Source organism: Larus michahellis, chromosome 15, assembly GCF_964199755.1.
Source record: "Larus michahellis chromosome 15, bLarMic1.1, whole genome shotgun sequence".
Taxonomy (NCBI): Eukaryota; Metazoa; Chordata; class Aves; order Charadriiformes; family Laridae; genus Larus; species Larus michahellis.
The window spans coordinates 8699924-8721430 of NC_133910.1; the positions used below are offsets into that span (position 1 = coordinate 8699924).

Here is a 21507-nt window from a genome sequence, read left to right on the forward strand (position 1 = left end):
GCTTCCCAGCCCCTGGCCCGCCTCCAATGACGCCTCTGCTCCTGCTCCTTTATTCCTCCTGTGCCTGCAATTGGGTCCCACCTTTCGCAGTATCCTTCACCTTCCCAGGCAGCTTGAGAGCGGAGGAAAAGGCGTCCCCGGTCTTGGCCCTCATGTCCCACCAAAACTGCTCAAAAAGTCTCCCAGGCAGAAGCAGAAGGAACCTGCTCAGCTGTGGGAAAGGAAAAAGCACCTTGTGAGTGAGTCTCACACTAAGGCACCCGCAACCCCTCTTCTTTCCTGAGACTCTCCAGTCCGAGGACTGACACGTGTGATTTTCTTCCAGAAGCGGACAGGAGACGGGAAGGATGCTCCCCTCTGCAGGACACCACTGGAAACACCCACCAGGCCACAAACATGGTATCATACCTTGGCAGTGTGTCAGGCCGACCCCGCACTGTTCTCGTTCCTCGAGCGCCTGTCGGGGTACTCGGCCCGATGCCCGCTGAAGCCCGAGCTCACGGTCAGAAGCATCACCTGCACCACGCAGACCTGTAATCCCAGCAGGTGCCACAGCTACAACCGCTCCAGGGCGGCTCAGTTCAGAGTAAGCACTGACTCCTGTTTCATTCCTCCTGATGTTTTTAACTACTTTCAAAACATCCAGGTTTGGGATCTGAAGAAGTCAATGCAACGATGGTGCAGAGGGGGTCCCAAGGGATGATCCTTTCCACTCCTGCAAGTCAGAGCTGGAGCGTTTTCAACTTCTCAAACTCCAAATTTAAAACACAAAGCACGTAGAATAAACTGATTAAACCAAGTTTTATTTAACAAATTATATTAAGAATACAGACTAAGTTATCACACAATGAAACTTCCCTTTGTAAAATACAGGAGGGTCATCTAAAATAAATATAAAACGTAGTAACATTCATAAGATTAATGCACAGTAAATTCACTTTCAATAACCCAACAAAATGCATAGCATCTTAGAAAAACATTTTGCAACTGCATAAAAGGTTTCTCTTCCATTTGCATGATGACATTTAAAACTGTTGCTGTTAGGAAACAATTTCACAATAAACGACCAGAATATCCAAACTGTTTGGTTTCCCTGTACTGAATGAATTGAGCAGCACCTTACTGAGCGTGTTTATCAGCAGAGGAGCACCCCCGGCTGCCCCACTGCCAGAGCTCCATGGCTCCGGGTAACACCGACGCCGCTCGCCTGCCCCGCTGCTGGCAGAGGTTCCCGGCTGTTCGTCAAGGCTCGAAGGCTGAGGTAATTATTTGAACGCAGCGAGACGCGCGTGCCCTTCAGGGGGAGCGAGAACGGCTCTTGGTGAGCGGCTCCGTCAGCACCCATGGGACGTCCCCAGTGCCACCCCGGCCAGAGCAGCCGGTGGTCAGGTCTGGGGACAGACCCCGTCTCGCCCGAGGGCAGCGGGGAGGTGAAGGCAAACGTGGGACCTGCCAGCTCCAAAGGCGCCGCACCCCATTTTCCCTCCCCCAAGGAGGTGTTCAGGGCCCCACCACAGAAGGTGCCAGACCCGTGCCGCTCGCCCTCCCACAGCGTCCCACTGGCCCGTGCCGTGCCCACGCCAGGACTCCCCCCGGCCCCGCGCGTTCAGGCCGAGGAGCTCAGGAAACCAGGGGGGGCAGGGGCGGGTGTGAAACCAAACAAGCCCAAAGCTACAGACTACCAACAACCTCTACTACACAGGAGGCGCGGGGGATCCTCGCCTACAACACCGTGGGCAAACGCAGGGACAGTCAAAGGAAAAAAGTTTGACAAAGTTTATTCCTACGTAACTACAGCTATGAGATGCTCCCACAGGGAAGGCACCTGCTACGTCTGTCCACACTTGAATTTTATCACAAAGTTCACACTCTACATTACTTTCTGGACTAATTTCTTGCCTTTCCATCGTTAACACATCAGACAGCACAGCCTGGCCTGGATGGCCCACGACTCATCTCGGCACGCTACCTGCTCCTGCCGTGAGAAATCCAGGAGGCAGCATGTCACTATTAATTCACATCAGAAGGTGTATTTTACAGTAAGCAAACCCCTCACTGCTGCTTTTCTGTCTCTGTTGCAGACATACGCTAATTTGGCAAACTAATTTCTCCATCAGCCACAAGATTAAGCTACCTAGAGACTAGTTTTGTTCTAGAAACAGAGGCAAGGTAGCCAAGCACATCTGGCAAAGCTCTGCAAATCCACTTCTGCTGCTTTCCAGTGACTCATCCCTCCCCTTAGGCTCCAGAAGGCTCCTCCGCAGCCAGACACCAACATCAGGCTCCCTGAATATTTATTGCCCAGGCCAATGTTACCACAGACGCCTTTTGGACAGGGAGGGAGGAAGATGCAGAGATGCTGGTACTGGCAATGGCACATGCCGGCGGGGAGGGCTTGCTGCGAGGACGCAAGGACCAGCCTTGCAATGAGCTGCTGTGGGTACAAAAGTTATGGACCTGCAAATAAAACCTGCCTGTGGAAATGCTGACCTGATGCCCAAGATCTTGGGAATTCAGAGGTGCAATAAAAAAGCTTCCAATAATCCGTGGACTGAGAAGATGACACACAGAGTCAACCACCCTGCACTGTGTCTTGCCGCGCTTGGAAGCTCTCCCCTTTGGAAATGCCCAGTTTTCCAGCCTTCGGTCAGCGGGTCCGAGAGCTTGGCTGGCTCTCGGCAGCGGTAGCTCCCTGCTCAAAACCTCTGTCACGTTTGTACCACAAGAACTGCGTTTGCACTGTCCAGTGCAGGGTATCCTTGCAGTGCCGCAGTGCAGAAACACACTGTGAGGATCAAACCAATCCCAAGTTTCTTTGCAGACGCACCCCTGACGCAGCTTTGCTAGGCCAGTGTAAGAGAAGGAAGGTAAGAACCAACTATACAAATATCTCCTGAAGATTTCTTAGATGCTGTCGCAGCCGCAGCGTTTTGAGCCATCCAGTGTTTCTTGTAGGTCACTGAGGAGAAAGCTGAGCTCACCACCTCCAAGAAGGCTGAACAAATGTGACTGTTGCTATAAATACTAAAGCACCGATTTCAGCTACCGATGCCCTCTAAGCTAAATCTCCCAGGAAGGGACTCGAAGCTACACTCCTGTACCCAGGGGTGTACATACCCAGGGGTGCCCCACTGGACACAGGGCTCAGCAGCCATCCGACCCCGCTCCTGCCGAGCTCCAGCCCTGCCCTCGGCGTGGGAAGACGCGGCTCGAGGAGGGGCTCCTGGCAGCCGTCCCCGCAGGAACTGCCTCCGGGGCTCTGCAGACTCTGCGCTGGCTGCCCTGCACCAGCCCGCGGCCCTGGCTCCTCCACCGCCAGCAACAGGCAAGGGCAGCTCTCTGCAGCCCTTCATCCCCAAGCAATGAGGAGGCACCACTGCGGACGGCGTCTGCCTACCTGCAGCGTCCGCTAAGCCACAGGAGAAGGATGCCATAGAAAACTACACAACAAATTACAAGCAGAAAAATAGAAAGACAAAAGATGGATGAGATGGGCATAGTACTACAGCATGGAGTGGATTTGAACTTCAAGTGAACCTGAGCCGAATGACCAGGCTGCCATGGTGTGTTCATTTGTCGATGTCGGCATCATCAATCTCGCCTTTGTGAAGCTTGGCAGCGAGGTCTGGCTTTGCTTTCCTGCAGGATAAATACGAACTAAAAATGGTGCTGCAACCTCCGAGTAAACGAGCACTTCCAGGGGGTCACCCAAACCTCCGGAGCTGGTGCAAATGGCAGAGCTTTAATTCTTTTGCCCATATACGACACACCTGCAACCAAATCGGCTTCTGCTTTCCAATCACACGGCCTTGCTTTACAGAGGCAGCTTTAGAAAATGATTTACCTGATTGGAAGAAGTTGAAGCAAAGACTTGGAATCAGTCTGTCCTGAATGTTACGGTATTTTGTGCTCATTATCCCAGGAATACGATATGGTGCCTTAAGACCAGAAATGGATCTTTGGACAAGAAATATTTTACATATGTACAAATAAAAAATACAAGCTGACAGTACAAAACCTACCGTTAGTCACCATTCTGTCCAACTAGAAAACGCAAGATCAATCAAAAGCAGTGCAAAGCGGGTCAGGGCACACGTATGACCCAGACTGAGAGCGACAATACTGTTATTTGTTACTATGGCAATTGCATTTCAATAGGGTTAGGTAATCAGTATTTTACAATATAAAAAGTTGTACGTTTTAACACTTACTTAAAAATTGCCATTTTGCTGCCATGATGTAGCTTTGTTCTACAGCAGAGACTTGAAAAAGCAGCACAGAGTCAGATGGGCACTTCTAAATAACTTATTACAGCAACAGACTTCTCCAAGACATGCATTTGGCTCGGGAGCGAGCTAAGGTCAGCGATCACAAGGAGGCGGAGGTCAGGGTTTAATGCATCCCGCTCTCCTCCTGCACTACGTCAGAGTTCAGTGCTTCCCGGCAGCGCGCAGGGAACAGGCACATCTCTTGTTTTAGCAGCCAGCGGGGCAAATATTGGAAAACTGTCCACAGCGACGGGCAGGTGACAGCATCCACCCTGTCAGCAAGGCCCCAGCTCCGCCGGCAGCTGCGGCCAGGGCTCAGCGGGGCATTGCCAGCACCCAGCCCAGAAAGAAACACGGGCCGTTCGTTGCTCTAGGTGCTGATGGGCACATGGACACCCTGTGCAAAGCAGAGGTGCTTCACCGCAGGAGCTGCAGCACAGCCTGTGCTCTCTGCGCCCTCCGCCCTGCCAGTGCCCGGGTCGAGAGAGGGCCCCAGGCAGGTCTGAGTGAGCGGCCCCGGCCCCGACAGCAGAAACAAGCGATCACAGTCCGAGGGTGAGCCCGGCCGCAGTGGAGCTGCTGCATGCCCGGACCTCGGCGGAGGCAGACGGGGCATCCGCCGCGGCTCGGTGCTGCCCGCTGGATCGAGCACCGCAGGGGCCTCCCCCCACGAGGTGTGGAGACCCCATCGGCAGCTCCACGCCAGCTTGGAAGTATGCCCGGGGGCTTGGGGATTAACCAGCTGTATCTTTTCCTTATTTTTAGGGCTCGCTTCTGAGCATTTCTTGACGGTCCGTGAGTTCGCAGCTTGCTGTTGGCAAGAGTTTGTTACAGCTCTGGTTTTTGTGACTGTCCTGCAGCAGGGGTTATGAAGTGGGGACAGCTGAGGGGCTGCCGTCAGGGTCTCGGTCACGTACTCACGTGGGGAGGCATCCACAGCAGCAAGGGAGGGTGGGGGCAGCTGCCGAAGGGTTGTGCAGTCCCAGGGCGTGGAGCGGCGTGTGCAGGAGGAGGTGGTGCAGCGCAGGGCGGGCGGCGATGGCCGGACAAGCGCAGGTCTGCCGGGACGGCCCCGGCGCCGCGTCCCGCTCAGTAGTATGCACACACACGCCTGCTCCAGCGCCGGCGGCCCCTCTCAGGACTGCGGGACCGGTGGGCACCTGGTGGGGCTGGGCGGCAGGCGGGCGGCCGCGCTCTGCTCCGTCCGGAAGCTGTAGTCGTACTGTGGGGAAAGCGAGAGAGGGGGAACCGTGAGGCACTGCCCGACAGCAGCCCCGGCCATGCAGACACGTTCCCTGGCCCATGCCGAAGAGCAAGCAGAACAATGAGGTAGGAATTGTGCCTGGCAGCAGTCTGAGCTGCGATCTCGTCGCCCTGCCCCACCAGGGCCGTGCTGGATGAGCCCGTGGCACCAGCCGACCCCATGTCAGTAACCGTCTGGGGTAGGATCCATCCCCCGCCCCTAAACCCAGTGTTAACACAAATGTGACCACTCTCATCCTGCGCGTAAAGCACCAAGGTTCCCCTTTGCAGGCCTGATTTACCCAACCTGGTACCGTCATAATTAACATTTTCGGTTTGGCAAGGTGGGTGAAAACACCTATATACCCTGCGCCCCACAGATATCACTGCAGCTGGCTAGACGCTGCTGCAGCCCGCGGGACATCCCTGCCGCCGAGGGACATCCCTGCAGCCCAAGGGACATCCCTGCCGCCGAGGGACATCCCTGCAGCCCAAGGGACATCCCTGCCGCCGGCTGGTGCAGGCCTGGCGCCGCAGTGCGCGTGGAGCATGCCGTAGCAGTGCCATCTCGTGGCACGCCGCGGGCCGCACCCCGACAGCCCCAGGCCACCCTGGACGCTGCTGTGGCCCCTTGCCATGCCCCGGCAGCCCCAGGAGAGACCGGGGCCGCAGTGGCTTTCCCGTGGCGGGCGGTGCGGCCGAAGCGGAGTGATGCGCCGGGGCTGCTTGGGCAGGAGTGGCACACGGCGCCGGCGCATCCACTGTAACAGCTCTGAAACGGACCATCCTCCCCCACATCTCCCAGTGTCCTGTTTGTGGCTCCTGGGATGTCACCGAGACATCGCCCTCTTCCCTTGGGCCAGGCCCGTTTGTCACCCACCACTCCTTGCCGGCCAGCCTGGGGCAGGGGACATGCTGCCAGCGAGGTGGCCCCACACTCAGCAACTTTGCTGGTGCCTGACCCTGGCCACCGCGTGGGGACAGGGCCACGGTGCCGGGTGGGCTGGCTGTGCCAGGGCTGCCACCAGCTTGTCCAGGGGGCCATGACCCCTCGGAGCTGTGGGAGGGCTCTGTGCAGAGCTGGCCCTGCTGCTCCAGCCGGCTGCCAGCGGACGTGGCCTTGGCCACCTCTGCTTCAGTGCCGAAGCCTCCTTGCCGTCCCGGTTCGGGGTGCCCAGCAGCCGTTCTAGTGAGCCCGGCCACCGCCGCCGTCCCCACCGAGGCGCCGGGCTGCCCCCGACCGCAGGGACCCGGCACCCGCCGAACCGACCCCGGGCGGAGCGGGGACACGCTGCGGGGGGGGGGGGGGAGACACGCTGAGGGGGGGGGGCACGCTGGGGGGGGGACACGCTGAGGGGGGGGACACACGCTGGGGGGGGGGGGCACGCGGGGGCTGCAGGGGGGCGCGGGGCCGGCAGAGGGCGCGCGCGGACCGCGGCGCGTGCCCCCGCGCCCCCCGGCGGGACCGGCGCCTCGCGAGCTGCCGCCGCGCCGCGTGCCGGCGGTGCCGCTGTCCCGGAGCATCTTCCGCAAACCCGGCTTTAACGGCAAACGCGTCTTCATTAATTTTACCTCAATGTCATGATGTCACAGCCAGCAGCGCCAGCCCCAAGCTAAATAAGCAATAAGCCTCATTTTTCAACACACAAACACATAAAGATGTCAGCTCAAACTGTTTACTAATTAACACTTAAAAAGACACAAATTAGATATGCGTGGCTAAGAGCAATTATAATCAAGACGAATTTCTCTAGTCATTTGGGAACTGAAAAAAATGCCTAATTGCTGGAACCAATGTTTTAAAAACTGAAATCATGCCAGTTAGCAAATATGTTCATTTAAAGAACATTTCATGTGACTACGCTCTGGAGAATTGACTACAAACATGAGAACAAGGAAAAATATTTCTGCATAAAATTAAAATTTTAAGCTCTTTTAGATTTACAACTTCTTCATTAAATATATTTGCAAAGAGCAGCCCATGAAAACTTGTAGCAATTAAGTGGTTAAATGAACTGCCTTCCTTGTCAGTTTAAAAGGAATGATTAATATTAGATGCTCACTTTGCTAATTAGACTCTCTCCAGACTTTTCGCTCAACGCCAAGCTGAGGACGGGGGGCACTCGCTGCCCCGCCAGCGCGGGAGGCACATGGTGGCCGACGGCCGACCGCGCTGCCGACAGCCACGCGGCACTGCCGCACCCGCTGCCACCGGGGCCACAACCGGTGCCACCTGCACCGCCTGCCGCTCGGTGACATCCCTACACCAGGACAGGCAGGACCAGCGAGGAGAAACCCCTGCAGCCCCGCGGGGAGAGCCAGAGCGGCGCTGCTGGGGCTCTGCTCCTCTCCGCCCCGCGTCCACCCGAAGAGCTGCGGGCAAACGGTGCCCTCAGTGCAAACCCACCGTCGCCCGCTGGGTTCACCCTCTCTTCATCCTCCCCTTCACGCGCTCCCCGGGCCCGGCCGCGCACCCCGGCGTGGCGAGGCGTGACTCCAGGAGCAGCCTGAGCGCGCAGTACGGGATTTGCGCCTACTCCCATCAGCTTTCCTGAAAGGATGGAGTCCCTTCCTTCGGCTCACCTCGCAGCGTGGAGGATGGGTGCACGCATCTGCAAACGTGGCGTCAGAGAACAATAACTCTTGGAATTCTTTGGGAATAGTTTTTGCAAGGCATCTAGCTCCAGGGAAAATGTTCTCGCTGCTTTGGAAATCCAGAAGATTTGCTGTAACGGTGCTATTGCTTGCAAGGGAAATAAAGCCATGCAGAAATTCACAATATTTATATGCGTAGCTATCTATGTGCAGACAAGATGCTTCATCAAGGAATATGGGCTGCATAATTATACTTTTCATTACTCTGAAACGCACACAGCCTGTATTGGAACAGGAGGGTGCGGGGACAGCCAGCAGGTATCAACTTCTCCCAAGGCCACACCAACGCCACTGGTGCCGGTGTCCCCGCGCTCCACAGGCCTGCGAGGGACAGGGACAGGGCTGCACAGCCCACCCCTCCGGGCAGCGCCCTGAGCTGCCGGGACCTCTCCCCGCGCGAGGCGGCACGCAGAGGGCTGCAGAAGCAAATCCAACGCCACTTTGCTTCCCCTTCAGTGAAAGGGACTAGCTGCCCCGCGGCCAGCTCTGGGGAAGGCGGCAGGCACACGCAGGAGCCACTAGCCCCAAGAACCCCCTGCTCCCAGCACTCAATGCCCTCGCGACAGACGCAGACAGTCCCCAACAGAAGCCACACGACAGGACTGCAGTGCCCGAGGCAGCAGAGGCTTCTGCCAGCTACCGTCCGCATGGGGCAGCATCTTCAGAGACGCTGTCGCTGCTGCCCTGGCCCAGCGGGTGCCTGGAAAGCCCTGGCAAACAAACACCTTCTTTTGGCACTCAGACAAAACTTCCAGGCAGGAGAAGGGTGGATTCAGGAAACTGGACTCACAAGCAGAATCAAAAAGTAGTGAAGCCATGAGGAGTCAGCAAGTTTTGCAATGCCTTCTTCTTACCCTTCACCTTTAACCCAGCTGGTTGGCACAAGAGAAGATGTTTGGGACTGATGGTCCCCAAAGCAGCACGTGCTGCTGAGACAATTTTCATCCTGGTCCGAGACTTCAGCTGAGAGCACCACGCCACCCAAGTCATGCATGTGCCAAAATGCTCCCTCAGGAACACGAGACCATCCTCAGTTTGATGGCTGTCTCCTCCCTGAGCTCCTGGAAACTCACACTCACTGAAAGCGCCGCCTGTTTTTCCTGGGAACAAGTTACCAGCACCATCAAACTGAGAAATGATGAGGTAGTTTACCTGACATTGCTTAATCAAGTTCATTTGCTTCCCTGAGATACAAGAGCCAACCTAACACAAACAGCGTCCTGTGCGCAACGTGTTTTGTTAATAAATGAGAACGAAAGGTTACATGATAAAGACATCTGGAATTAAACAGAGGGCAGCAGACTTTGCCATTAGTTTAAACGCCTAAAGCATCTTCACCCAGCGCAGATCACAGAGGACATCCCTAATTCTGAGCTTACTGTTTGACTCGGCGTTGACTTTACCCACCAGCAATGACTTGGGAACGACAAGAGCGGCCTTTTCCACAGGGGAAGGGATCTTACAACAGAGTGAACGCAGCTCCCATGAGACTTTTGCTTAGTGCCTGGCTGGGTACCTACCTCCTTTTCGATTTCTGCAAGGGTTTTGATTGTGATGCCCAAGAGATCAACTGGCTGCATCTGGCAAGGAAGAAAAAAAAGAAAAAAAGTCAAATTTAGAGTTTGTTTTGGTTTGGTTTTGTTTTGTTTGAAGTCAGCAAATACTCCACCACCAGAGATTTCGAGGCACCATCTGTAAACACATGCGTAATCCTGTTTCTCAGGCCACCACGAGAGTGGAGCAGCAGAAGGCGGGTTAGGGATAACAGCTCTAACGCCTTTCTCCCTCAGCGGGGACAGCTGACACTCATCTCAGTGTGGCTTTGCACAGGTAGGTCTTCAGCCATCTCCCTGCCGCAGGGCGGCTGTTACTGCAACGCGCTTTGCATCACTCCATGGATTGCGTAGGGCCGCAGCACAGAGGTGTGAGCGGCGCCGGCTGCGGGAAGCCCCAACCAAACTGACCATATGGTGGCAATGGTGTCTAAAGGATCCGAGGGGAGGATTAGCACAATCTAATCTCTCTGCATTTGTCCTCGCAGCAGGGACTCCAGCTTTCTGGGAATAGTGGCCCATAAACAACCCTTTCAGAAAGCAATGGTTGTGAAAAACCGCGTCCGGCTGCACACGCAGGTTGTGTCAGCAGGAAGAAGAAAGCACAAAGCGGGAGCACAATGTGAAAAATTAGATACAGCTGATGGCTCGGTGTTTGCTGTAACGGCTTCTTGTAAACTGATTTTTAAAGAGATAGTATTTTAGGATCACATGGATTAGGGAACTGGTAATGGGATGCTGAGCCTTTGAGCTCTGGATCACCAATTCAAATTAGTGCTGGGCCAGTGACGCTCAAAAGTCACCCTGAATTGGTACCGGGGTTTCCACTTCGGCTGAGCAAACCTGCCGTGCCCAGGCCGTGGGTGACACCCTCTGCTGGCCCCGCAGCCCTGGGCACCGAGCAGAGAGGACGCAGTGAGCAGCGCCAGGTAGCACCATGCCGTGACCAATGCCTTCAACTTCTGGCGGGCAAAAGCAAAGTGGGAAAGCTGAGCCCACTACGGCATCTCCACTGCAGGTTAAATCTAGGAGAGCTGCACATTTGCAGCTTTCGTTACAATCGATGCTAAGAAATGAGAAACGCCTCCAGCGCTGCAGGGTCCCACTGCCATTCCTATTTCTGATGGTGATAAGCCTTCACCTCCTGGGAGAATTCAGTTTTAGAAGAGATCTGGCAAAAGCCATTCCCACCCTATGGGAAAGTGTTGCGAAGTGCAGCTGTGGGGCATCTCAAGCACTGGGTATACATTAGGCCCCACAAAAGAAAAGCTCCCAGAAGCAGGCAATTTGTGTTGAGGCTTTGTGATCGTTCTCCATGAAAAGACGGATTTCAGACCCTGGGAGAACAAGGCAACTCACCCCTTCAGGAGCACAGGCAAACTTCTCCGAAATCATAAAAGGCACTCCGTCCATTGCTGAAAGGGACAAAATGAGCAGACACGTCACATTTCCAGCTGACTTCTGACATGCAACTTCCCACATTCCCAGTGACAGATCAAGCATTCATGGCACTGACACATGACTGATAGCTCGCAGAGTTCCTGCCAGCCTTTTCCTGCCTCTGCCCTGCCACTGATTTCCCTCTGTTCGAGACACAGCTGGGCCAGTCCCTACCAAATCAGGAATTCAGTGACCCCTCCCAGCTCTATCCATATACAATTTCATGGTCTCTATTTTGAGTCTTCCACTTTGGTTCAGCTGCCAAGCCAGGACAGTATTTGAAACCAAAACCAAATACAAATGGTTCAAGAGGACAGACATCTCTTCCCCACTGCCACAAAGAACCACCGGAGCGAACTCGGCAGCGTCTGAGCAAGAGGACACGGAACACGCCTGGCTCAGGCGACTTGTGCCTCCCCAAAGCAGACGTACGACGGCCCAGGCAGAACGAAGCCCAGCACCTGGGGCCCAGCACCCCCTGGCCTGGCTGCTGCCAGCGCGAGCTCTCAGTGACCTGCGGAGCTCAAACACCTGCGAATCGCAGCTGGGGGACGGAAACCAGCAGAGAGCGAGGGCAGACCCAAGGAGCCGATGGCACAGCCTCGTGTCACTGTGCCAAGCTCTCTCTGTAGCACAGCCTTAATGACACGAAGGGGATTGTTTGCCTTTATACTGTCTTGTGTATTCTTCTTAGATAGTGCAACGACGTGCGGTGTTTCTGTCTTGCTATCGCCACCTCGCAAACTGCACAGAAGCCTCCCACAAGACGTGTCAGTACAAGCGAGACACTTACTTTTAAAACGTGTAACTCAGCAATTCCTACACACGACTGAAAAGGGCACATTTCTGAGGCAGAGCGCAGCCCCAAATACACCTGCTTTATTTCAGTTACACCTTTAACATTTTAAGTCTTTAAAATGCAGCTCTGAAAGAAATCAAAACTTCAAACTAGAGCAAACTTAAGCCCTGAAATGCCCCCAAGTAATCCTCAAATAGGGTTTTCTTTCACAAAGCGTCTGCCCCCGTGAACCCAGCGTTTCTCTGCTTGCTCTTTGTAACTTCCCTCAGCACCAGTGAGTTACCAGGTTAGTGATTTAACAACAGTTATTTAAGAATCCTTGGCATTTTACATTTGCTTTGTATATTTTTGACTTAACTCCCCCCTCCACTAGAGTCATTTCATTATCAAAGGTGCTATGTGGCAGCCACAGCACTACTTGAAACAAAAGGAAACAGATGAAAAGCAGCATCACCAAACCCAGGAAGTTTTGAACCTGAAAGACCATCTGCGTTTGTTATCCCGACAGAAACCTGCTTTGATCAGTCGCACGCCAGCTTTTGTAAAGTAATTTAAAGACTAAGGCGCGATAAGCGCGCGCCCGTTCCCCCGCAGCCCCGCCGGACTGCTCCCTCCGGCCCCCGGCCCCGCGTCCTCGTGCGCTCCAGCCCTGCCGCAGCTCGCAACCGCCGAGCGCAGCAGCAGATGAAAGCAGGGTGTGCCAAAGGCTCAGCAGCGCAATTAGCACTCTCCTAAACAAACGAGCTTCAACAGAGCTGTAATTAAGCAGGCCTGTAATTAAGTATATGCCCTTTATCATAACGATCATGCTTAAAAATGGCATGATGCATGGAAGTGTGTTATTAATGCTGCACTCCCAACGCGCGCGAGCGTGCAGAGGAGCCGGCGTGTCAGGCCCGTCACCGGGCTGCTGGTAAAATACATTAAAGGGAGAAATCGGGAAACAACACGCTCATTCACCAGCTCTTTTCACAGCCAGGCACCGGGAGTCATGAGGATTTAAATACCCACCACAATTCAGGAAACTTTACAGAAATACAGTGGCAGGCGGCCACCGCTGGCCGCCCCCCCAGCCCTGGGAGCGCGGCAGTCCCACTGCCCCGTCCCCCCCGCCGCGGCTGGGCTCCGGCGGCCGCGGTGCCAGCCCGGGCAGGAGCTGCTTGGGCGCGTGAGGGGCTGCAGGCCGACGGCGGGGACCCCTGGGACAGGCAGGGAGCGGACGCTCGCCCCTCACCTCTGCTTCCCAGCTGAACAATGGCCCCGGACAAAGCAAAGGCTGCGCAGGAAGGACACCCCCGCGTCCACACCTTGCCCTCAGAGGTGCTGCCCCGGGAGGAGAGAGGTTCCAAGGTGCTCCTGCCTGAGAAGGGATTTTTCATGTTCACAAGGACTTCAAGGGTGAGGGACTCAGCTTCCTTTTAGGAGTGTAAATCCAAATCCAAGAATATCGACAAATGCAGGGACGATTTGTTCCAGCACAGCGTTGAACCACCTCCCGATCACGTTAGCTTTTCTATCTTGCGGACGAGAGCGTGCTTTGCGAGGGCCCCATGCACCAGGCTGTCTGCACAACCCCCAGCCGCAGCGATGCATTTTGGCAGCGATGTCAGAGGGGAGGCTCGGCGCTGCGCACCCCTGCCCCGCCGCCACGCGCTCTCCCAGGGCCAGGCTACAGCTGGTCCCTCCGGGTGCCCTACAGCGCACAGCTCCCGCGCAGCCCCGGCCCCGTCACCGCCGGTTCGGCAGCGCAGGCCCAGCCCCGGCAGACGCCTCTCCCCGCACAGGGCCTACGTCTCTGTTTCCCAGGAGGAGAACGGCCGTGCCGCACGAGCAGCGATGCTGCCCTGATGGGGCCGCACACGTGTAAGCTCGCGCTCGGAGCTCGTGTGGGTTAAGCCCTTGCAAGCAGGCCCCCACCGCACACCCGCTCACCGGGAGGTGCAGCGGAGGGAAGGCAGTTCCCGCAGGAAGCCGTCTCCAGGGCCAGGCGGGAATGAGCTCCCAGCGCTGCCTGCAGTCCGCTGGGGTGTCCAGCACCGGGGCCTGGCCGCGGGTGCCATCACTCCCACTGTGCACCGCGACACAGTACACGACTGCCGTTTACAGCAGCCAGTTAATTTCATAATAAAATTAAATGAAACCAGAACTGTAGGAGGCTTTTAATTCCATGTCCCTTGTTCTGATGTTGTGCTGTAAATAAACATCAGCAGCAGCCTCTGATTCCTCTCTTTTTCCTTTTTTTTTTCCCCCTTCCTTTGAAGCATTGCTGGCAGCCTCTGATGAGCCGAGCGCCGTGCTGAGATTCTGCCCGGTGTTACCATTTCCATGGGCGGCAGCAAGACTCACCAGCCAGGCTTTGGCCTGGAGCTGCAGTTCTTGTTTCAGTCTGGCCAAAAGCCACTGAAGGCTCCTCCACGTCCATTTGCACCACGTTGGAGACCAGCAGACGGTAACACAGAGAGATAAAAAGAATCGGTGCTGGTGAACGTCAAAGTACAGCTCTCCTTCCAAAGGCAACGTGTGCTCATTCAGAACAAAGAAGGTGGGCAAGGTCCCGTTTCTACAGCATCACCACCAGCAGCGTTACTCATACCACCACGTGACTAAGCTCACGCATTGACCCACTGCGGTTTCAACATCTTCAAAAGGCTGTAACTTTAAAACATTTTTAAAGACCTATCAACTGTTTGCACCTTGCACGCTTCACTTAAAGCCTCCTTGCACAGGTCGGCAAAGCTGCTCTTGCCCTCCGTGGCTCTGAGCAGGGCCAGCGGCAGGGCCAGCAGGGCCACCACCTCCACCAGCGCCTTGGTGAGTCCAGGAGGCAGCCGGTCCTCCCTGTGCAACTACACCCACAGCACCCACACCAGATTAGGGAGATGCCCGTGCGCTTCTCCCTCAAAGCAGAACAAAATAAAATGGCATTTCAGAAAGAAAGATGTTTTCAAAGGCCGTTTGCTGTTTCCCAGGAGCAGCTCCTCCCTGAGGGTCCCATCCAATTAGCTCAGTCGCTGCAATTAAATAAAAGAGTCAAAAGGTGCCAGTGGCCAGAGCCACCGTCCTAAAACCAAACCCTGAAGACCAGTGTCCCCGTGAATCCCTGACGGCAGGATGAAGGGCACCCAAAAGGGCACCAGAGCCACCCCCTTGGTCAGGGCGGGACCACCAAAAACCATGACCAACTTTTAACCGGTGGCTATTTCCTGATAATTTACCAAGCCTTACTCTCAGCCTTTAAAGGGCAGGCCACCAAACTGTGCTCTATAAATACAACTTGTTAGCTTGCTTAGAAATTCTCTCTTTAATCTGAAAAAGTACTGTCACCCTCCTCTAAGCACACGATAGATCCTGCCTTCTGTGCTGTAGACTCCAACTAAATCTCAGTTGTCAAATTAGTAATTCATCTTTCTTGAATAACTATATTTTTAGCAAAGCTACCAGATTTAAATAATCAGACCTGCCAATGCTACCCTAATTTAAACATGCTGACGAACTTTCACAGGCAGCATCAGCTAACATAATGACTTTCTGGATGACAAAGAACTTCAGCCTGTAGTTCTCTACACTACCCAGGGTAATAAGCACTTGTTCTTTTCTACAATGCGCACATAAAAGAGGAATCTAAATAATAATTGCTGTAATTATCTTGAAAAATATGTGGTGATTAATGGTGATTATGAAAATCTGTATAATTGTTCATTGAAATCTCCAATGATCAGATGCTTTCTTGAAACAGCCATTAACGAAGAACTTAGGAAGACAAAAAGCATCAAAACTCAAGCCAAGCTGCTGCCCGTCGGCAGCGGGCGAGGATGCGACTGCGCGCCCGGCCTCACCCCTCCCAAACTCTCCGCAAGAGGTTCCGAGATGTCCGCGATGTGACGCGCGTGTCATTGCGGTTCAAAGCCCCAAGTTCAACCTGTTATTTATGCAAATAATTAATTACTCTTGTATCCAACTAGCAGTTTGTCGTGACACATTAATGACTTGATAGACTTCTATGAACTAGTGAACACAGGACAGCAGAGCGCTTTTATCGTCATTTAATTTAAAAACGATCCTGTGTGAAATTATCTAGTCGTGAGTGATGGAAGCATAAAGAACAGACTCAGCAAAGCTTCTTTTGGATCATTGCTTTATTAATGGTAACGTCAGGGAAATGAAAAATGCTAACATTGTCATATTTAGCTCCTGGGTATAGATGAATAGCTGCCTCAGTGCTTGGCGGGTTCAGTTTGCACACTGCAGTGAGCGCTAATTCTTCACACCACTATTGTGGGGATACACAGCCATGGAAGAGTTTATACACCTCAACTCCCAAGGAAATAACAGCTGTTTCTGCATTTAAATTCTCACCATAAGCTTTTATAGCTTTGGAGTTCTTTATTGCTATTTTTGCATGGCCTTTTACACTTGAATTTTCAACTGCTGATATTAAAAATATTTAAATAAATAAATCCCTTGCAAAACACTTTCCTGCACGACTTTGAAAACTAAGCATTGCGAATCCAAACCAACAAAAAAAGCCCAACACTGACTGTACTATTGCCACCTTTAAAACTTAAATGATCTTAGATTTCGGAGCAAGCTTTCTGTAATACTGCAAAAGTCTTCAGATTTTCCCCAGACCTGAAACACTAGCAGAGCGTTTATGTTTTACCAAGATGAATATCTCATAAACCAGCCTACAGCGATACCATAAAGCCAGCAAAGCTCACCCGTTTAGAGAAAACCTAATTTTCAGCTAAATGACACCAGGGGAACTTGGAAGTGGGTCTTCACCAGGGGCTGGTAGGGAACGTGGGCACGGCAGCGCTGGGACCGGGTGGCTGCACGCACCCACCAGGGGAAGGCAGGGTTAAACCAGAGGGACCCGCGAGCCCCCGTCCTGCCTGGGGATGCTGCCCCCAGCACCCAGCCTGGCCTAGGGTGGGCACCCCGGCTCAAGGGAGGGCCCCTCAAACGCCAGTGCCACCTGAGGGAGAAGGCACAGCCCACATGTGGCCCTGTCCTCAGGGCGAGGAGGGCAAGAGACAGCTCTTGCCACCAGAAGCAGTGCCCTGCGCGGGGCGAGGCTGTGGCTCAGCCGCAGAGTCACCCCAGAGCACACAGAGATGGCTCTGCCCTGGGGGACACCCGCTCTCTGCAATCGCGACTGTGAACGCGGGGTGACAGCACTAGGCTGGTGGCCTTCCGAGGAACAGGACAGGGACTTCCCAAGCCCTCGCAGGGCACGGGGGCTGCCGGGTCTAACACCTGCCCGCCCATCGTGGCTGCTCCCGCCAGCGACACGCCAGGACCCGCGCTGGGTTGGCTGACCAGCCATGGGGAGCTGGTGGGCCAGCACCGCGCTGGCCAGGCAGGGACCAGGACATCGCCCTTCATGCCCCATCCCAGCCTCTGCCCGCCATGGCCACCTCGACCCCGCGCGCACACACCAGCGCCTGCCGCGCGCCCGGCGCGAGCTCGGCACACCCCAGCCTCCACACCTGCGCCTGCCGGACAGCACGGGACACCTGCATCAACCCGGCACGTTGTGTGACCTTGGTACAGGGGGAAGTCATTCAGAAGTATGGAAAAAATGTTTTACAACAGTCTGCAACGCATCAAGGGAAGGACGCAAGCTTTTCAAAATAAACCGCACTCTCCATAATGTAGAGCTAAGCCTCCTACTTCTGTATTTCTGTACACAGCCATTTAAATAGCAGTCTGAATAGTAAACATGTGTGCGTGCTCTCTGTGCTACCGTGCACGAGTCCCAGATGGAACACCACCACTCTGCCTTTCCAAATCACTAATGATAGCAAAACCTCAGGGGGAAAACAAAAGCAAACTCTCCCGCGAGCTCCTGCCAAGCCGGCTGCGATGGGGATCGCTGCGACCGCCCCGGGCTGCGCTCCTTGGCTGCAGACACCGCCCCCAAAATGCACACACTTCTTTCTTTAAAAAAGAAAAGTACCCAAACATTAAGACATTGACCTCGTTTCCTCTGGCTCCTCTCTGGTCCCTTTTCAGAGGGACTCGGAGCAGCCCCACAGCTGGGGACCCCCAGGCGAGGGGCAGGGGAAGGCAGAGCCACCCCCAGCTCAGCAGCCCCCCGCAGCACGGCAAACCCGCCGCAGCCGCCGGCTCCCAGACATATTGCAGAGTGCGCTACCGCTCGGGCTCGCCATCTGTGCTGTTCCCACAGAGGCTGCCGTCGCCGGCTGTGCCGAGGGGATCCGTGGGTTGCTGGCCCTGCGCGGCCCCTTGTTAGTTGAACACGCTGACGAGAGGAGACCAGAGCAGCCGGGATGGTCCCACGCTCCGCTCGAGCGATCGGCGCGGTAGGCTCAGCTGGCAGCACTGGTGGGCTCTGCCCGCACTCCCGGCCCTGGAGGTGCCTCCAGCAGCCCCCGGCCAGCCCGTGGCCACCTCGGCCCTCGCTCAGCTCCTCCAGACCTCAGCGCAGGCTGGAGCTCGCGAGACAGCCCCGAGCAGCGCACCCAGCTCCGAGGGAGCAGCAGCGCGCACCAGGGAGCTGTGGCGGCAAGCGAGGAAGCGGCACGGCGGCAGCCCCGTGCCAGTGCCCAGGGCTGGGCCAGGCAGCGGATGGCGGCAGCACCGACCCCCAGGATGCTCGGTGCGGGGAGCGGGAGAGCAGGGGCCTCCCGCGCTCTGGAAGGAAACCTCCGCCATGGGAAAGGTTTACAGCTTTCCTGTTCATCTTGAAACGACCTTGATTAAAAAACCAGACCTGGACTAAATTTTCATTTTTGCTAATTTGATTGTCAACCTTGATTTTCTCTGTTTCCTGCATAGCTCACGACATGGCACAATTAGTTCTTTACTGCTAGATCAAGCCACGACAACACTTGAGAAATACTCCTGGTTTTGATTATTTTCTTTTTTAAATAAAGTGAAGGTTAAGTACTGCATGGTGACGGCTAAGTAGTACCTCAGCGCTGCGGCCGTATCAGCACCAGAGAACATGGAGAGACTTCAAACAAGCTCTTCAAATTGCAAGTGTTTAGGAGCTCTTGATTTTATTATTTTTTAATAAAATGTCCCCTTTGAAGTCTCCGCACCACACTAAACTTCAAAGATCACACCTAAGCATGTGCTACTTCCAAGCAACAACCCTTAATTAATTATACCGGAGCAGATACAAACCAGGGCCCGGCGCGGGGCTGCGGCAGCGCCGGGGCAGGGCCCGCTGGAGGACGGGGCGGCGAAGCGGAGGCACCGCTCCAGCCCGCGCACGGCCGCCGCGCTGAAGAGAAACACAGGCGCTTTTCAATTACTTTCAGCTCTGGCTGTAATGACAGACAGACTCCTTGGAAGTCATTAAACATGTAATGTCTGTCTGCCGCAGAGGCAGGGAGGCGCAGGCAGGACTGGGGCTGGAGCAAGCTGTTGCAAACAGCATCTCGGGAAGCACCCACAATAGCTGCAGTGTTCCCCGGCCGGTGGCTGTAAATCCTCCCTCTTGATGAGAGAAACATCCTGTTGGGGAACGGCTGCTTCCTCCCAGCACTGGTGGGTTTTGCACTTCAGTCATTCCAGTTCTGCAGGTTAGGAGCAGGGTAGGTTAAAGAAACACACTGCGTTTTGTTACAATTTCTGGCCCTGGAAGCTTTGATTTCCCCTTGCTGAGACCCCCCCCGAAGGGGTGATTTCATACCACAGGGACAGGGAGGTTGTCACTGTGAGGGTACCGGGTCCCCTGACTCGGAATCCTCTCCGGACAGGGCCAGGGCACCGGGCAGCAGCAGACGCTCACGCTTGCAACGACTTGTTGCGAACTGGCCCACCACCAGCACTGTCACCTCCAGCTGTGCACTGGGCCACCATCTGTCCCACAGGGCTCCCTGGGGAGATAAGGGTGCACAGCACCCTCTCTTAACAAGGTTTTATTTTAAAGGACTTTTCTTAAACACACAGGCAGCTTTTTGCTTCCAGTAAAAGAAGGGAATGAAGACGGATGAGCTGTTCTGAAAGCCCCATGCTCTCCACACCGCGGGCACTGCTAAAGGGGAACGGAAAGCAGAAACTCACCACGAGCACGGACACAAAGGCCATGGCACCCTCGCCTCCTGCACACCGAATGTGGGCTCCCACCATCCAGGGATATAACACTCATCCAGCCAGAAGAGCCGTGCCACAGCCCCAGAGCCGATGTCTCCAGTGCAGGAGGGGACAGCAGCACGGCAAGGGCGAGTGCGGGAGAGGATGGCAGCATGGCAAGGGTGAAGGCCGTCTGCAGGAGACGGCGCCCAACGCCGGGGTCTGGGGAGGACTCTCACCCAACGCCAGGGTCTGGGGAGGACTCTCACCCAACGCCGGCGTCTGGGGAGGACTCTCACCCAACGCCGGCGTCTGGGGAGGACTCTCACCCAACGCCGGCGTCTGGGGAGGACTCTCACCCAACGCCGGGGGTCTCCCTAAGCCGGACCATGGAGCCATGGCCCCGCAGAGCCACAGGCTCTTCTGCAGGAGGAGATCACCATGCCACGCACAGCAACTCGGGATCCAGCTCTCCTAATGTAATTTAATTTTTAAGTGCTCAGAGTCATTAGTGTAGCCACATATTTCTATCAGGTAAATTTCATTTGCATATGCAAATTATATCTAAATACACTGCACCATTAATATGATCACTAATTACATAATAATAGTCACCAATCTCCACACAGATCAAACTTACAGTTTTGTAGCTATTAAGGAAATTGTGCTTTGTAATTAAGATAATCCTCATTTCCAGATGCTAATTAACTATATAATAATTAGCTTCTTTTGCTAATGCAAATTAAGTATTTTCATCCTTATTGGTAAAAGAGTTGCTTATCACTTAAAAAAAGAGACAACCTAGAAATAATCCCTCCTCCCCCTTAAAGGTGAAAAGGTAACCCCATTTTTATCAGTCTCATTTGCAAATGCAAATTAGCCCTGATTAATTGAGTCACAGATAAATGCGCCCGTCTCATAGCATGGACGGCTGCCCGGAGCTTCTCTCCTGCCCTCGGAGGAGAAGGACCACTGGTGGCCACGGGGTTGCCCACCCGGGCACAGCTCCTCTCCCGGTGGTGCTGCCAAGCCCCGGCCCAGTGCGCGGCAGGGAGCAGCTGCGAGCCCTACCTGGGCCAGGCCATGGCGTGCCTGTGCCAGCCGCCGTGCAGAGCCGCGACAGCGCCCGGCTTGTGCCATGACGGCAGCCGGCTCGTGCCGTGGCGGTGGGCGCAGGGCAGGAGCCCTCCCTGGCGCCCAACAGCCGCCCCGGGCCAGCCCGGCCACCTTGGCAGGGCTCAGCTTCAGCGGCAGCGCATTCATCATCCGCTAAACCAATCCACCCGCTCCGCACCACCATTTGTCATTAATTATGCTAATCAGCAAACCATTACTCTCTGATGACACCACGGCACTTATTAGCTAGTTATGGCTTTTCAAAAGCACAGCTTATTGTGTATGCAAGTGCCGCGCATACATTAGCCTACAGGGAAGAAATGTCCAATTATGAAAAGAAGAAATTTGCTATTATCTCCTTCTAACAAACCAATTTAGTAATTATAAA

At 54.7% G+C, this 21507-nt stretch overlaps 1 protein-coding gene across 8 annotated transcripts in view; it reads right to left on the bottom strand.

Moving 5' to 3' along the window:
- Positions 1 to 782: 782 nt before the first annotated feature.
- The window catches only part of MVB12B (multivesicular body subunit 12B), a 65707-nt gene continuing 44982 nt past the window's right edge, over positions 783 to 21507 (bottom strand). For all 8 annotated transcript variants that reach the window (XM_074608267.1, XM_074608270.1, XM_074608266.1 and 5 more), the window contains 3 exons: positions 11078 to 11133; positions 9686 to 9745; positions 783 to 5490 (listed from right to left, as the gene is read on the bottom strand). In XM_074608267.1, coding sequence (XP_074464368.1) covers positions 5404 to 5490; positions 9686 to 9745; positions 11078 to 11133 — 203 coding nt within the window. In that variant the 3' untranslated portion in view covers positions 783 to 5403. The remainder of the gene's footprint in view (positions 5491 to 9685; positions 9746 to 11077; positions 11134 to 21507) is intronic.